Source organism: Camelus bactrianus, chromosome X, assembly GCF_048773025.1.
Source record: "Camelus bactrianus isolate YW-2024 breed Bactrian camel chromosome X, ASM4877302v1, whole genome shotgun sequence".
Taxonomy (NCBI): Eukaryota; Metazoa; Chordata; class Mammalia; order Artiodactyla; family Camelidae; genus Camelus; species Camelus bactrianus.
This window is the reverse complement of record NC_133575.1, coordinates 82494686-82512769: the sequence shown is the minus strand read 5'-3', so window position 1 is coordinate 82512769 and position 18084 is coordinate 82494686. Positions and strand designations below refer to the sequence as shown.

The following is an 18084-nucleotide window of genomic DNA, read 5'->3' as shown; positions in this document are numbered from 1 at the left end:
GCTAACTCTGGACTGAACCCAAGTATCCCGTGGAGAAACTCTTTATTCTTGGATCTAGACCTAACCTAGCAATCAATTTTTTTTTAAATCTGGAAATTGGGACTAATAAATCCTACCGCATATGTTCTTCATGTCAGATGAAAAATAAGCTTTTAAGTCATCCGTCACCTACTCACCAGGAGCAGGAAGTGACATAAGGTGGTGTTTCTTCAAGTATTCTGTAGGATACTAAGTGCTATTTTTTTTTTTACCAAGGCACTGGCTAAATAAGTTTGAGAAACACTAGATAAATAATGTTAAGCAGGTTTCTTACTTGTTGAGACCGCAAAGGTCCTTAATATACCACTAATATACATGGTGAATCTCCAAGGGGATAGACTGTATGTAACATTTCTTAAATTTTTAACCAAACTTTCTGAGTGGAACGTTTTTCAAGTACCATCTCTGCAAAATACTCTTGGGAAGATGCTGGCCTAGGTCCTAAGTATTCCATTCTTTTTGCTCTAATTGTGAAGGGAGTTGGTCGAAGTGCAGGGGGTTGCTAAGGTGGGAGTCCCTGAGAGCAAGGGTGTTCCACTTAGGAATGAATGCTTCCTGCTCTAAAACCCCTCTCTCTCTCCCCTGTCCTTACAGCTCCCCTTTGAATTGGAGATTTACTACATTCAGCATGTTATGCTCTACGTGGTGCCCATCTACCTGTTGTGGAAAGGAGGTAAGGCCAGCAAACCACACCCCTGTGCCACCTGCACACCTCTTGCCGCTCCCTGCTGTTTGGGGGAGCCACAGCCTCTGGGGTGCCTATCAGGATCTTGAGCTGCTGCCTCGCTGCATCCCTGCAGCGGGTTTTATGCCAGACACCAGCCAGCGGGAAAATGGGTATGGACGAGCCCACAAAGAGCCTGGCGGCTTTTCAGGACCATCTTTTGTGCGGGGGAGCTCGGGGCTGCTGATGGCCTGGCCTAGGGCCTAGGCCCTGGGCTCTTCGTCCGTGGTGGGTGGTGGCGTGAGGCTTGAACAGAGCCCCCCACACTCTGTCACTCCCTCCTGCCTGTGCCTTGCCCTGGGCTCTGTGCATTACAGGGTAGAAGAGAAGGGCCTTGTGCTTTTGCTCATTAGATCCATCCTCTCAGAACCAAAGAAGATATTGAAAGGGGCGAGAGTCCAGGAGCTGTGGGATTATGGAATTGAGGAAAGAGGCAGGTGAAAGAACAGAGACCTTCATGTAAAACAGACCATCGAAAATCTTCATTTGGTCACGAGAGAGCGACCACCTTAAATGATCCCCTCCCTCTGTTGTGTAGTAGACAGAAGAGAAGGTGCATTCCTGTCCCTTCTAGGCTAGTTGTGAGAGCCCTGCTTCTCAGTGTTCTTACCTTCCCGAAAGGCCCTAGACCTGGAAGACATACTTTTCTGGTCTTAGCCACCAGCCTCTCTATCTGGGCCGCTGGGATTTTTCTGGAAGACCCACCTCAGCCCAGGCAGCAAGGGTTTCATTTCTTCGCATTAAAAATGACATAAAGCCACATGGACCCCAAACTCAGGAATTCTAGCAAATGTTCAGAACTTCTGGCATGAGGTAGCCTCAAGGACCAGTCAACCCAGGAACATGTTGCTCTCCTGTCTCTCTACCTACAGTCAAGAGATTGGCCCTTGTCCCTGGTTTCTATCAATTAGAACTCTTTCTTGGGACGTGTCTAAATATTCTTTGAGGCTGTTTTTACCCCATGCAGCCACTTGGGGGTCTCACAGCATCAAAGAGCACTTCCTTTTAATTTGCTCTAAACACACTCTTCCCCACTGAGCTTTAAGAGAAGTCAGATGTTCCAAAATCCAGGAGACTTGTGACATCTCTCAGGTCTGTCCCCTGTGGCACAGGAAATAGCTTCCTAATAATTTATGTCTGGGAGATACACTCATTCTGAAGGGAGCCAGGCAGGCGGTTGTCCCAAGACTCCAGACCCCCAGCACCCGTGGTTCCGGTTTCTGAGGTGTGCAATGCAGGTTCCTGACAAATGTGTACGGCTGTTAGTTAAACCTATTTGTGCTCTGAGCCGCCATAAAAATCTGTCAGGTAGATGAGCAAGACTGGTCTGACTTGAAAAATGCCAAGTAACCTTCATCTCCCCCACCTCCTCAAAAAATCCCACCGTCTGGGAAGCTGCACTGTCTAGAAGTGGCCAATTCCAGGCAGCCTTCTCCTGAATCTGTTGCTGCACTGTTGGGAGGAGCTGAGCTAACGAAGTAGGGATTCCAAGTCTTACTTCCAATTTAGTTTTTACTGTTAGTGACTCTCTCCCCTCTCCTCTGGTGCCTGGCCCAGAAAAGAGGCTGTTAATAATAGTAACAGTAATAACAACCACAGGGACTGCCAATGCCTACTTTTTCTTGACTATTTTCTGTGTGCTCGGCATGTTTTATGCACTTTCCCATCACAGCTAACCTGGTGAAAAATCCTCCTTCTAAATGGAGGAAAGAAAAATATCAAGGCTCTGAAATGTTAGGTACCTTGCCCACAGCTTGGATTCAAAACCTGGCCTTGATTCTCTCGCAAGTCAGTGCACTTTTCCGCATACCACACAGTCCTAAAAGACTCCGCCCACCTGTCCTGCTTCAGCCAGTCACTCAGCACGGACAGGCATAACTCATTTCACTGCACTTTGCTTTATCACATTTTTTTAAAACAAATTAAAGGTTTGTGGCAACCCTGCACTGTCAGAAGATGGTTAGCATTTTTTAGCAATGAAGTACTTTCTAATGAAGATATGTACATTGTGTGGTTAGATGTAATGCTATTGCACACTTAATGGACTACAGTATGGTGTAAACACAACTTTGATACGCACTGAGAAACAAAACAATTCATATGACTTGCTTTATTGTGACCATCACTTTATGGCAGCAGTCTGGAACCGAACCCATGATATCTTCGAGGTCTGCCTGGATTTGTTTAGCACCTATTGTGTGCCAAGCATTTGTACTAGGGAATCCAGGCTGAACCAGACAGGCCCAGCCCTTCCGCAGGGAGCCCCTGTGTGAGGGGGAAGACAGACAGGTGTGAGGCATCTGTGAGAGCTTTGATGGCATTTCTGAAGCCTAGCTCACCTTCCCTCCACCATTTCTAGGCGCTTGGGTGGTCTCACCTTCCTTTCTGGGTCTTTGCTGCCACCTGCTGTTCACTTGGGGGAAATGGTGAGCGTTTAGAGAAAACAATCTGGATTTCCTGAGGTTGCTTTCACCTTCAGACCTCCACACAGAGGGGGCGTGGATCTGGAGTAAACATTGGGAAGAATATTCCCTGGAAACCAAAAAAGCTGAGGGTTTTGGGCTTCTCTTCCCTACAAGTCTTGTAATTTTCCAGAAATAACTGGCTCAAGAGTTTTTACACAAGGCCAGATAGCTCTCCTTTAGTACCTACCAGGCCCAGGAGCCTTTTTTCCCTGGAAGGCATGCTTCTGCTTCTCTTGTGGTTTGGGGGTGACCAAGTGGCGCTGAGAGGGAGTCCCATTCCTCCCTCGTTCTGCAGCCCTGGCGCCACCATAGTAAATATGACCCCCCTTGTCCTCACTGCTCTTTTCTCCCTCCAGCCTGGCTCTATTTCTGTTTCCTTTCCTCCCAACTCTGGCTTTGGCCGCCTGGAACTATATTTTTTATAACCACCCCAGCTCTTCACAAAACATGGAGTTCTCCTATCTGTCCCTTGAAACTCCCTCTAATGGGGGCTGCTCTCTCTGCTCAGTCCCATCTGCCCCCGGTTCTCCACAGTCTCTTCTAGACCATTGTTTTGTCTCTAGCTTATGTGAGAGTGCTTTCTCCTTTACTGTCCTCTTTTTTTTCCCATTACCACCACCACCTAACTTCTTGGTCACTGTCCCCACATTCCTTGGTGCCTTTGGCCTGTGGCTCTCTCAGTACTTTCATTGCAACTCCAGCCAGCATCCTGAGAGCCTTCTGGTGAGGACCACTCATCCCACAAGGTCTGGGCTTCTTAACTACAGTGACTTCTGCATTGCCTTCTCTTTAGCCACCTAGACTTCATCTCCTTCCTTTCCCCAAAATGCCTCTATTTGAGATCATAGCCTCTATCTGTCCCTTTCTTTGACCCAGATCTCTCCTCCTTTCAACCTCCTCTTTTTTCCAGTTAGCTTGTACCTTTATGACCAATTATTGGAACTTTTGTGTCCAATGGCTGTGCCCAGTCTTGGCCGACTGGAGGAAATCTCTCAAGTCATTCACATTTGGGCCACTGAAATTCCATGGTCTCTATTCTAATTGTGTTCTCAACACTTGTTTTCTGTCTTTCACCAGCCCCTCCACACATTGCTCTCAGAAGACATGTGCTAAAGCTTTACCGCCTTCCCAAATTTCCTGTCCAGTCTCTTCAAACTTCCTGTCCTCTCCACTCTCAGTAGATGTTTTCCCAATAAGTGCCTGAGAAAATAGAGATTCTCAGGTGGGAATTCCTTCAGCTACTTCTCTCCACTCAATAAGTGTCTCTGCTTGCACCCATCCTTACATTCCTCCCTCCCATCTTGGAGGAAGTGGTGTTCCTCCTGAACATGGCCCTGGTGTGGTTACCTCCCATCCCTTCCACCTCCTCTGGAACCTCATTCCATCAATTTGTCCACTGTTTACCGGGATCTTCAATGATTTCTTCACTACTGGCTTTTCATGGTGTAGAAATCTTCCCTATTCTGAAAAACTTCGTCCAACTCCACACAACTCTGTCTTTCATCTTCCCTTCATAGCTAAGCATCTTAAAAAAAATAGTCCCAACAATATTTCCTAAATTTCACTTCTTTGAACATGATAATTTCTGCCTTATCCATGTAACCACCTGTATTATTATCTATGTAATATTAAATATTGATTTTTTTCCCTAAAATATATTTGTTTTTAAGAGAAGCTTTATAGTCTCCATGAAATCCTGAATTTAGTTCTCTGATTATCTAGTTTAATACACTATACATATATAACTTTTAAATTAAAAATGAAATGTTTATCATTTGAAATCCCCTCATAAATAGGACATAACTTTGATGCTTGTCTGTATCTGATGAGCCCTCTTCTCAAATACCATCCCTTTATCAGGACATTGCTGATATCTACCCGCACTGCCCGCATCTTCACAGAGACAGCCCTTCTAAAGATCGCCAGTAACACCTACGTGACTAAATCTAACGACTGCCTCTCGGGCTTTATCCTGCCCGCGCTCTCTGCTATGTGGGACGCTGTGAACCACTCCTTTTTGGGCTGTTCCACTCTCAGGACTTTCTGTGTCTCCCCCTGTCCTGGCTTGCCCACCTCACTGGCCAGGCCTTCCCAAGTCCCCTGCAGGAGTTCTCCTTCCTCTTTCCTCTGAGATGGTGACTTCCCGAGTTGCGTTCTGGGCTCCCTCTCTGCTCCTCTGGGCTTGGTCTCACGTGCTTCCACACTGCAGCCACCAGTGTGTGTGCTGATTGCTGCCATGTCGCCACCTGCGGCCCAGACTTAGCGGCTTCAGTTTCATATAGTTTACTCAGACATCTCCACCTGAATGTCCTGAGCACACCCCAACCCAGCAGGTCCAGGCGCACTCCTTTTCCCCATCACGCTTGCTTTTTCCTCCTGTGACTTTTGACAGATGGTACCACCCAGTCACCCAGCTAGAACATGGGAATCATCCCCTGCCCCCCGCATCTGTTTCATCCATTCATCTCACACGTAGGTCTGTATCCATTTGGGACGCTGTAATGAAATACCACCAACTGGGTGGCTTATAAACAACAGAAGTGTATTGCTCATGGTTCTGGAGGCTGGAAGTCCAAGAATCACTTGCCAGCATTGTCACCTTTTTGTGATGCCCCTCTTCCTGGTCCACAGCCCACCCCTTCTCGCTGAGCCCTCATGAGCTGGAAGGGATGAAGTTATCCCTCTGGAGTAGCTTTTATAAGATCCCTGCCCCATTCATGTGGGCTCCACCCTTGTGGCCTAAGTACCTCCCAAGGGCCCCGCCTCCCAGTACCTTCGCATTGGGGGTTAGAATGTCACTGTATGAATTCAGGGGACACAAAGATTCAAACCCCAGCAACATGAGTGTCTTCTTTTTGCTGGGCTCTCCACTGGCACTTGGGGTGCCCAGATGAGTGAAAATCAGAGCTCACCCCTCCCCTTAGAATTCCCAGTGTAGTGTAGGCACCAGATGTGAGTTGAATGATCACACAGATGCAGGTGTAATTAGGACTGAGGTGAATCCTCTGAAGGAGAAGAAAATGCTTTTATGAGAGCTTGGAGCCAAACAGGCTGACTTATTTTGGAGGTTCTGGGGAGAGTTCTCTGAGTAAGTGACATTTCAACTGAGATCTGAAGGATGAGTGGGAGTTGACTAGGCAAATGTAGGATTAGGGGAGGTGAACACTTGTAACTGGACAAAATGACATAAGTGCCAGAAGGAGGAGGGGGCGCAGATGACACTGGTGTGAGAGGCAGGCGCGGCTCAGATACGGAGGGCTCTGTGGTCAAGGGTTTGGCCTTTATTCTTAGCTACAGAAAACCAGTGAAAGCTTTAAGAAGGGGCGTACCATCAGCTGGTTTTTCCTATTGGTTCTCTTCTTGTATAATTCATTTATATAGCTCAAAATCTAAGGTACAAAAGCCATTCTGTAAAAGGGAAAACAAAAAAAAACACCTGCCCACCCCTTCTGCCATCCACACAGCGCCCCCTACAACTCCACCGTAGCCACCATTTTTGTTTTTTTCCCTATCCTCCCAGAATTTTTTTTTTTTTGGCATATAGAAATACATTTTTAAAATATTTTCTTCCTTCTTAAGACACACATCCCCAAATAGCGCAGCACACAACTGTTTTGTGGTGGTGGCTGTTACTGCTTTGCTTCACACTGTTTCTTAGAGAGCTTTCCAAGTGAGCCCTTAGGAAGCTTCCTCGCTCGTTTTCGCAGCAGCATGTGTTCTGTCTGTCGTGTGGATGAGAAAATACAGTGTACCAAAACAGCAACACTTTGTGTGGCACTAATGGCGCTGCCAGGCTTGTTTCAAGCTCTTCACACACATTCATTCAGCGAATCCCTCCCATGATCTTCTCAGTAGGTGTCACTGTTACCTCCAGTTCACAGACGAGGAAACTGACGCAAGTAGTAAGTGGCCAACCCAGGATTTGAACTCAGTGGTGTGGCTGTTAGGCAAAACATATGGTTACAACTCTGCCGTAATTTATTTATTCTGTCTCCTCTTAGTAGACAGGCCATTTCCAATCTCTTGCTAATATGGATAACACTGCACTGAACGACTTTGAACCTATGCTGTTTTGCCCATGTGCAAGTGTATCTAACGGACAAATCCCCCCAAGTGGAATTGCTGAGTCAAAGAGTATATACGTTTGTAGTTTTGATGGATATTTCCAAACCCATGAAAGTTATACCAATTTAAATGCTCCCTAGCAACGTGGAAGGGTGTCTGTTTCCACATAGCCTCACCAAAACAGTGTATTTCCCACCTTTCCACATTTTTGTCCATCTGGTGGGTAAAAATCATGGTATATGGATTCCGTTTTAATTTGTATTTCTTATTTTGAGTGAGGCTAAGCCTCTTTTTACATGTTGAAATTGGGATTCGGTTTCCTTGTCCTTGAGCTCTGTGCTCATTCTCCTCTTGTTGTTGGTCTTTTCTACAAAATTGAGTGCTATGAGCTCTGTATCGGTATTAGGAGTTAGCCCTTTGTGATGTGAGCTACAGATATTTTCCCCACTTTTTTTTGTCATTTGGTTTTTAACTTGGCTTGTGATTGATTTTTGCCAGGTAGGATGTTTATATTTCTATGTAATTTAAGTCTTTTATTTTATGGCTTCCGAACTGCGAGTCATGGCCAGATAAGCCCTTCCCCACTCCAAGGTCATAAAAAAATAAATCCCATATTTTCTTCTGCTATATTAGTAGGTTGATTTATTTATTTATTTATACATACATACATACCTTTGCGTCTTCTCTCCACTTGGATTTTATCGTGGTATGCAATGTGAGATAAAGGGCCTAACTTTATTTCCGGATGGTTTCTCACTTATCCCAATACTGTTTATCAGATGGTCCGGCACGGTCCGATCTATTCACGGAAAACATCGTGCCGGTGCTGTGTAGAGATCACCGTGTTCTCCTCCTCCTCCCTCCTAGATGGCTCGCAAGTCTATCCCCTTTCCACCATCTGGACGGCAGCAACCTTACTGCCACCATGACAGTTGGCCCTGTGTGGCCTCTCTGCCTCCAGCCTCCCCAACTGCCACTAACAGCCCGTTCCTGCAGCTTCCAAAGTTTTTTCTAAAGCCCAAATTGGGTCATAGCATTTCCTTGTTTGGAAACCTTTAGTGGCTCCCCCTTGTCCCCAGAGCACAGTGCAGAATTCCAGGGTCACAAAAGATCTGTGTCACCTGACCCTACCCTTTTCCCTTCATGCTTCTCCTGTCCTGGTACTCCGCACTCTGGTGATGCCCAAATTCTTAGAGTCCCCTGAGTTTACTGTGCAACTTTCATTCCTCTGTGCCCTTGAAAATGCCATGACTTCTGCCAGCAATGCCCATCTCTAGCTTGTGGGCCTGGAAAGCAGTCCTTCTTCAAAACTCACCTCAGCAGCCACCTCCAGGCAGCCCTCTGTAAGTACTCTGTTGCTGAACTTCTTACGTGTCTGTTTACATGCCTGTCTCAAGAACAGGAGGTTTTCTTCTGTTCTTGATGTTCTGGGGCTGAATGAATGAGTGCCTGTATATACACACGCTGCACATTTCACATACCCTATTCTGGATCTTACAGAGTAACATTTATTGTGCACTTTCCATGAACTAGGCACTGGTACGAGTTTTACAAGATGATCTTGATCTCATTGAATCCTCACAAAGTTCAGTAGATTTATAGGACCCATGACCTCAGATGAGGAAAAAAAACACGTCTTCACCTGCATTAACTCCAACTGAAATACAGCATTTCCTTTCGTTCAGAATCACAGGCAGCAACCTACAATTGCATTAGCGGTATTGCTGTGTTGTTGTTCATGTAAATCACAGATATTTTCTTCTCATTACAGCTGTTGCACATACCTTGAAAAATCACTTTCACTTCATCATTACCTCAAAATTTAACATTTATTTTTAAAAATATTTTTAAAAAATATATTTTGACATTATTTTCTTCCTTTATAACCCCATAGCTTTTATTTTATATGCTTAAAAGATGTATTCTAAGAGGGGGACCCAAACTGCCCAAAGGATCACTGGCACCAAAAAGGTTAGGCACCTGCACTAGAGTTGAAACTGGCATTGAAAACTTAGGCAGGCAGGCAGGCATCATCATGACCACGCTACATGTAGTTGCTGGGTTCAGATAGACTGTGGGTTCAAATCAAGTGCCTTTGCCTGTCTGAATCTGATTTCTCATTTGTAAAATGAGAAGAGGATTAATTCCTGCCTCATAGGGTGTCGTGAGGAGTCAGTGAGCTCATATATGTAAAGTACATCGAACGGTGCCTGACGCATGGCAAATGCTGTGTTCTGTTTTCTATTACTGTTGTTTTTATTATGATTATTCACCACTGTCATACTGCCTCTTGTTAATTTCACATCTGTCTTACAGCCAGCTCGTGGGCTTCTGAGGTCAGGGTTGTGCCTTGCGGAATTCCGAAGCCTCAGTCTTACACATACAGAGTGCATGTTTGTCACTGGATTTAACATGGCTGGCATCCCTCCTTTTAGATGCCCATTTCTCCTTTGAGCTTCATGACACCCCTGTTTCCTGGTTCTCCTCCTCTGGCTGTTTCCTTGGGCTCCTTTGCCCTGCCTGCTCCAGACACCCAGGCATTCCCCAACTATAAATCTAACTGCAGGCTTGAGAAACACCACAGGTATTCAAAGGAAACATCTACAGTCGGACTCCTCAGTTCTGTTCTCCTTCCAATCTGCTCTTCTTCCTCTATTTCCTGTCTTAGTGACTCCACCATCCATCCCGTGCCAAAGCCCAAAACCCAGGCATCTTCCCAGGTCCCTGCCTCGGTTTCATCCCCTATACCAGTCAGTTCAGAAGTTCTGAAGATACAAATTCTCAAAATGTTTGCAGACTTGTTCTTTTTTTTTCTGTTCTCTCTACCTTTAAAAAAATTTTTTATTTACTAATTTTTTTTGTGGGAAGAGGTAATTAGGTCTGTTTATTTATATATTTTTAGAGGAGGTACCAGGGATTGAACCCAGGACCTCATGCATGCTAAGCGTGTGCTCTACCACTTGAGCTACACCCCACCCCTGCAGATTTGGTCTTTCCTCTCTATCCCCACATCCCTGTCGTAGTCCAGGTTCTCAGCCTCCATTCCTGGGACTTTGTTTCTTCTTTCATCTCTGTTCCCTGATTGCCCCTACTTCCCACCCAGGCTGTCCCTCCATCCAGTCTCTAGAATACCATTAAAGAAAGAGCAAATCTGATCAGAATTTGCTCCACTGCTTAAAAAACCCATATGGGATGAAGACTAAACTCCTTTACGCGGCATTCAAGACCGTTCACAGTCTGACCCTTGCCTATCTCTTTGACCTCATTTCCCATTACTTAGACTTAGACTTCAACTCCCATTACTTTACCTTCTAAGACCCACCTGGTCCCCCCGCCCCACCCCAACCCAATCCACACACACCAGCTTCTCTACCTGGACCTGACAAACCCCGTGTCCTCTTTTACAAGTTAGCTCAAAGGTGCTCCCTCCTGTCTGAATCTGTGTCTGACTTCCCTAGGCAGCCTAAGGCACATTTTCTTGAATGTTCCTCACACTTTTTATATGCCATATTTAATTGCTTATCTGTGTTTCGCCACTAGGTGGCAGTCTCGTCTTTTCATCTTTTCAGGAGATGAGGATGTATAATTAAGATCATGTTTTATTTTAGTTTAAATAAATAATAAATGATAAAGTTGATAGAGCTTATTACATTTAAGATGCTGTAAGAGTGAGGGAGAGGCCCCAGGATTTTGAGCTGGGTGGCTGTGGGAGGATAGGGTGCCACTAACAGAGATGAGGCACAGAAGAAAGAAACATGTTTCAGGCAGGAAAATGATTCTGCTTGAGTTTGAGGCACTTCTAGGCTATCCAAATTGAGATGTTCAGAAAGCAGTTGGATGGAATATTCTGGAGCTGTTTGGAGGATTCTGGGCTAGAAACTGACTTCGGTATCACTGGTATAAAAGTAGTGGATATAAACATGGGGAGTGGATGAGATGGTCGAGGGTAACTGTGCAGGTGGGGAAGAAACAAAACTTAGAAAAAAGCCTGGGGGGACTTGAACCTTTGTAAAGTAGATGGAGGAAGAAAAGTGTAAGGAGATTGCAGGAATGGTCAGAGCAACAGGAGACATGGCTGGTTGTCCTGGAAGCTCAGGCAATAGAAACTGTTATCAAAGGACTGGCAATCAAGAGTGACACATTTTCAGAGAGTTCCAAGAAAGTGCAACCATTGGAGAATTGGGGAGGAAGAAGTTAAGGGCTGTAAGATAGGAGGGGTAAAGGGCCTTGCAGAGCCAGGGGAGGGGTTTCTCTCTCCTGCTTTCCCCTCCTCTCCTCCCCTCTCCGTCCTAGGCGGGGCATGCTCAGCTCAGGTGCTGGGGGAACATTGAAGGTGCTGGGAGAAAGGGGAGCAGGTGACTCACGAGGTGGTGACAACCCCTGAGAATGAAAGGGGTTGGTGGCAGGCTGAGGATGGTAATGAGAAGAGGAGGAAGTGCTGCGTGAGATGAGAGAAGGAGAAAAGTCCAGACTGTTTCAGTGCCATCCAATGGGATATGCTCTGGGGAGAGAGTCTATATGCGCTCTGTCCACGTGGCTCCTGAGCAGATGACGTGTGGCCAGTGCGGCTGGAGGACCAGGCTGAGGGAATTTCAGATTTGATTCACAGTGAATGAACTTGAATTGCAATTGAAATAGCTGCAGGGCTTTAGTAGCTACTCTGTTGGACACTCTTTCTTCAACCTTCTGGTTGGTGACTAGCACTGAGGGGACCCTCCTGAAACAGATTTCCTTGCATTTTTCCAGTACTCTTCTGTCGGGGGACCCCGTTTTCTCCAGGAGCACTCAGCAGCCTGAGTGGAGGAGCAGAACATCTGGCTTGAGGGATCCATCCAAGGTTAGGGCTTTGTAAGTAGGTTCAGTGGTGTTGAAGATCCAGAAAGCAAGGGATATTCAGAGTTCAGGACAGAGTTTTGGTCATCACGTGTCACTCACCCCTTCCTGCTTTCAGGTTTCTGACCAAGGTCAGGTCACCCAGGGAACAATAGGAGTGGGAAACTGTGGCGCTTTCATATTTGCTGACCAGGCACCAAGGGCCTCTGATACGGGTGGGGCTGCCCTCTAGCTTGCAGCTTTGGTCTTGACACCTAGGTGAGCTTCCTGAGCCAGTCCCTGAGAACCTAAGGTGGCCAGATCTGTAGAGCGGGCCTGAACTTACTTTCCACCCAGTCAAAGGGACTGAGAAGCTAGCAGAGAGAGGAAGGTGAACAGGCCTGGCTGCCCAAAGAGGCAGGTTGTTCTGAGACGTGCACAATGAAAAGAGCGTGCTGCCCGCTGTGAAGCTAGACTGCCTGGTTTCAGATCTTGGTTCTGGTGCTTTGTGGCTGTGTGACCTTGGCTAAGTTCCTTAACTTCTCTGGGCTTCAGTCTACTCAATTGTAATATAAGAATACAGTTGACTCTTGAACATCACAGAGGTTAGGGGTGATGACCCTGTCAAAAATCTGTGTATAACTTTGACTCCTCCAAACTTAACTACTAATAGCCTACTGTTGACTGGCACCTTACCGACAACATAAACAGTCGATTAACACGTTTGTATGTAATATGTATATGTATCATATAGTGTATTCTTACAATAAAGTAAACTAGAGGAAAAGATTATTAAGAAAATCATCAAGGAAGAGAAAATACATTTGCAGAGCATATATATATATTTATTGAAGAAAAAATCACGTTTAAGCGGATCCGCAGAGTTCAAACCCATGTTGTTTAAGGGTCAACTGTTCTTCCTCAGAGAGTTGTAATGAGCACTAATTATGTATGTACGTTAATGTATTCAAAGCAGTGGGGACGGGAGAGGTGAAGGGTGCCCTCAGCCCACCAGGGAGTTGCCGGCCATAGTACAAGAGTTCAGGTGATGGGTCATGGGGCCCAAGCTGGTGTGGAGGGAGGCTCAGCTTGGAGAGAGCTGATGAACAAGGAGGAAATCCATAAGGGGAGGAAAGGGCCACCAGAAGGCTCAGCGGTCACAAGGAAGTCCGTGGGCAGGTGCATGGTAGAAATGAGGATATGAGAGCTGAAACTCTGGGAGGTTGTGGTCAGAGGATACTGCCTGAGGCGGGGCAGTTGGCAGTGCTGACCAAAGCTGGTTGTGGGGAACAGGGTGGAGTAGAGGTGCAGGTGGGCAGCGTTGAGGAAGTTCAAGAGGCTGTGAGGTTAGGATGTTGAAAATGGCACCTGCGTGGCTGTTGAAATCACCCAAAATGCTGGCAGCCAAAGGCCTAGTGTGGGAACGGAAGGCTGTGAACCGAGGGAGACTGACCTGGGATGAATCTGATCGTGACCTGGAGGACAGCAGGTAACAGTGATGAGGAAGAGGGGCTGAAGCTTGAAAGGAGGAGAAAAGAAAAGAGTAAACATCTAGAAGCAATAATGGGGGACTAGAGGAATCTCCAACCCCCCTTGTACCCCCCCCCAAAAAAAAGCTTGCTGTGAGACTAGAGGGATCAGAAAGAACAGCCTCTGTTCAGAGCAGCCAAAGGGAGAAGCAGTGTCCTCAGAGGAGAGCCGAGTCTCCTTAGGGTGAGGAGGTGGAAGGGTCATTCTGTGTAGGGGCAGCAGGTCTAGGCGCATTTGTTGGTGGGGCCTCCATCGTGGGTTTCCATGCGTTGGACAGAAGCCAGCTTGAGGACCTGAAGGGCTGGTGGCGCAAATCCCCCTCTCCGGAAATTCCCGTTTCTCTTTTCCCAGGTTTTGTTTTGTTTTGTGTGTTTTTTTGGTTGGTTCATTGTGGCCATTTTTATTTAAGCAGGGTTTCTTAACCTGGGGTCCGCAACTAGGAACTAAAGGGCCCATTAACTGGGATGAGAAAAATAATCACATCTTTGTTTTCACTAACCTCCAGCAGAAACGCAGCACATGAATGTAGGTATTAGCCATACCGGCAGCTTTGTTGTCAATAGCAATCGCAGATGGCTTCCTATCACGTTACAGTCATTGCAGACAGCTTGGAACACTGTTTATGATCATCACTGCTTTGAAATGATGGTGGTTGCTAGATCTTATTATTAAACACATTAGTAGAGAAACACATAAATACTACGTTACAAATCTGTTTAAACATTTTGATAACCGTGTGTTATTGTCATTGCCTTCTTTTGTAACCCTTTGCCTTTAATTTTATGGGTTTAAAACATTTGTTCCGAGAAGGGATTCATCAGTGTTGTGTTTCCAGAGGGGTCCCTGCCTAGTGTGAGGAAGGTAAGAAGTCCTTCCTCCAACCTGCTTGCAAATCCATTTCTGTCTCACTAGAGGGCGCTCTGGTTTCAGACTTGGGGAACAGTGGACTCAGGCTTGCCATGGGGTGAGCAGGTTGTTGTTGAAGTGCAGACAAATCATATGTCCTTCGGGGACATTTCAGGGAACTGGGGGATAAGAACCCCAATGTTGTTTGACCTGGGCAAGCCACTTCTCTTGAGTGGGCTGTAAGCTTCTCTCCTGGGGGATGAAGTTTGGGATACAGCCCCTGTGCTAGGTTGGTTCTAGGACAGTTAAAGCAAGAGCACTTTGTTCCATGAAGGCTTGAAAGCTGTCTTCAATACCGACCTCAGTTCCAGGTTGTGCCACCTGTTTCTCCCCCAACTCAGGCTAGCGCATTGCCCCTCCTGTCTAACTAGCATTAGGATGCCAAGAAAGTTCTTTCACTGGTTTCCCAGTTCTACTTTGCTCGTCAGGCGAGGGGCAGGGTAAAGGAGAGGTAGATTCTGAAGGCTCCTGAGGGGTGAGTGGGTGCAGGAAGAGCTGGAGAATTTGAAAAATTGGCTCAGGGCTGAAACTTGTGCGGGAGGGTGGGTATGTGAGTTTCTGAAGACCGTGAGGTTTTCCGAGCTGAAGAGGAAGTATTTGGGGCTCAGGAGTGATTTGTGGAGAGGGGATTAAATCAGGCATTTCCTGCCTCAGTTTTATCAGCTTTCAGCAGACACTGCTCCTCACACCTGGCCAGACTGGGGCCCCTCTACTGGTAGCTTTCCCCAGACCTTTTGGTACCTCTTCCAGGACGCCCCCTAGGGCTGAAGGACCTAGCCTCAGAAACACCTGAGGAGGGGTGGGTGGGTAACAGCTCAGTGGTAGAGCGCTTGCTTAGCATGCATAAGGTCCTGGGTTCAATCCCTGGAACCAACTTTTTTTTTTTTTTAAATGGTTGATTAGAATCACCTGAGGTTCTTGTTACTAAGATGGAAATTCCAGAGCCCACCCAGATCTCCTGGATTCGAGTCTCTGAGCAGGGCCCAGATATCGGCATTTTCCATGGGTTTTCTAGGACAGGGTTTCTCAGCGTGTGGACCCTGGACTGGCAGTAGCAGCCTAACAGGCAACCTGTTAGAAATGCAAATTCTCAGATCCCCGAGTCCAGGCCCTTCCCCAGACCTACTGAATCAGAAACTCTGGGATGGGGCCCAGCAAGCTGCCTCTTAACAAGCCCTCCAGGGGATTGTGATACAGACTGAAGGTTCAGGCTCATTGCCTCAAATGATCTAAGAGCTGGCTCCCCCTTGCTGAAAGCCCCACAGAGACCCAGCAAATACTAACTGCATAACGTGTGAGGCACAGTGGGGGTTATGCTTCAGTAGCACTTTTCTCTAGAGTATCTCCGGGTTCCTTTAGCTTTTCTGATCCTACAGTGCTTCTGCCGAGTAGAGTAGGCTAGTAATTCCCTGGCAGTAGGACTCTGACGCTTAGAGGGGTTTTGATCCATGTAAGTGGTCACAGAGCAACTTGGGACGAGTAGAGGCCGGGACTTGGGTCTTTGGACTCCAGTGCTTGTTCTGCTAGGCCAGGTCTGCCTGCTGGATTTGAGAGTGAAGCCTGGACTGAGTGGGCTCTCCAGCCCCTCAGGATAGAAGGTCAACAAGGTGGACCTTCCATGTGGGCACACAACTCAGGACAGCCTCCACTTCCTTGTCTATGAAACAGCTTAGGGGTACAGCTCATTTGATCCAGTGCCTGGACGAAGGGAAAGCTGACTTGGGTCTGCTGCCCTCAGTGGCCAAGAATGGGAATCACACATCCACGATTATCTTGAGGTTGCACCACGCAGAGATCTATCTGCTGGGTAACTAAGGCTAGCAGATGCTAGAAATGAAGGTGTCTCATTTAGAGGGCACCCAAGATTAGATGGCATTGTCGGAAACTTAGACTTGTCATACTCTTCTCTGTCCCCAAACCTACACCTTCACAGATGTTCCCTATCCTGTGGGGTGGTACCAACACTCACTCATGACCCAGGCCAGAAATCTGAAGATAACCAATGGCCCTTGACTCTTTTTCCCCTCATCCAGTCAGTGACCAGATCCTGTCAGTAGGACCTCCTGATCATTTTTCAAGCTCGTTCATACTCCTATTTTCTTTAGTTCAGATCGGATTATCCCTGACTTGCTCTATTTCAACAGCCTCAACACTGGTCTCCCTACCTCTAGTCTCGCCCTATTTTGATCAGCAGCCCGATGGCGAGCTCTGTCCCTTGCTAAGTACAGCATGGTCTGAGGACTGGCAGCACCTGGGAGCTAGTTAGAAATGCAGGCTCTCTGGCTTCCACCCCAGACCTCCTGCCTCAGAACCCACCCATCATCTCAGGTGATTTCGTAAAGTCCAAAATAATCTAATGTAGCAAACAGAATTCTTAAAGAGCTGGCCCTCATCTGTTTATCCCCCTTTCCCACTTGATAGTCCATTGATAGTGAACTGTGTAAAGTTCTCAAACATACTAAGCTGCTCACTTCATTCTTTCAGCAAGCATTTATTGAACCCCTTGCTTTGTGTCGGGCACTTACTGGGGATAAAGCAGGCAGTCAAGTGGATACAGGTTCTTGCTTTTGTAGGAAGAGACAGTGAAGACATTCGTAGAATATATAGTTAGTCAGATGATGTTCAGTGTATAGAGGGAGGGATAAAGCAGGGTAGGGGCTACAGCACTGCTGAATGAGTGGAGAGAGAGTAAAGGAAGGCCTCACTGGGAGGGTGACATTTGAGCAAAGGCTTGCAGGCTTCTGAATATCTGGGGGAAGAATATGCCAAGCAGAAGAAATAACAAGTGTAAAGGCCCTGAGACAGGAGGGTTTCTAGAATATTCCAGCAACAGCAAGTAGGTCAGCATGTCTAGAGCTATGTGAAGGAAGGGGAAAGTGGTAGGAGATGAGGTCAGAGGGGTGGTGTAGGTGAGGGGCAGATCATATATAGGGCTGCATAGATCATTGTAAGGGTTTGACATTTTCTTAGGGAGGTGGGAGGCCATTGGAGGGTTTTGAGCAGAAAACTCACATGATCTGAGTTAATTTTTCAAGGGATCACCCACCCAGTTGCTATGCTGAAATTAGACTGTAGGGGATAGAAGTAGAGAGACCTATAAGTGATGTTTGTAATAAAAGAGGAAGGAGATCCTAGTGACTTGGCCTACGTTACTAGCTGTAGAGGCAGAGGAAAGTCATTGGATTCTGGATATATGCTGAGGGTACAGCCAACAGGATTTGCTGATGGGTCAGATGTGGGATGTGGGATGTGGGGTGGGGGCAGAGGATGGTCAAGGGTGACTCTAAGGTTTTTGGCCTGAGTAACTTAAATGAATTACCATTTATTGAGATAAGGAAAACTAAGAGAAGGGGTTTTGTGCTTGTTTATTGCTTTTTTGGAGGGTTGGGGGAGGAAGTGCTCTTTTAGTTATCTGTTGTTATGTAACAAACATCCCCAGAACTTAGTAGTTTAAAATGATGACTTATTTTTCACAGTTGTGTAGGTTAACTGGGTCATTTTTCATTGTGGACTGAATATTTGTGTCCTCCCCTCAAATTCACA

At 46.6% G+C, this 18084-nt stretch overlaps 1 protein-coding gene across 13 annotated transcripts in view; it reads left to right on the top strand.

The window, feature by feature from the left end:
• Positions 1 to 18084, top strand: part of TMEM164 (transmembrane protein 164) — a 150039-nt gene that overhangs the window by 116360 nt on the left and 15595 nt on the right. For all 13 annotated transcript variants that reach the window (XM_010963666.3, XM_074359389.1, XM_074359390.1 and 10 more), the window contains one exon: positions 634 to 712. In XM_010963666.3, the coding sequence (XP_010961968.1) occupies positions 634 to 712 (79 nt within the window). The remainder of the gene's footprint in view (positions 1 to 633; positions 713 to 18084) is intronic.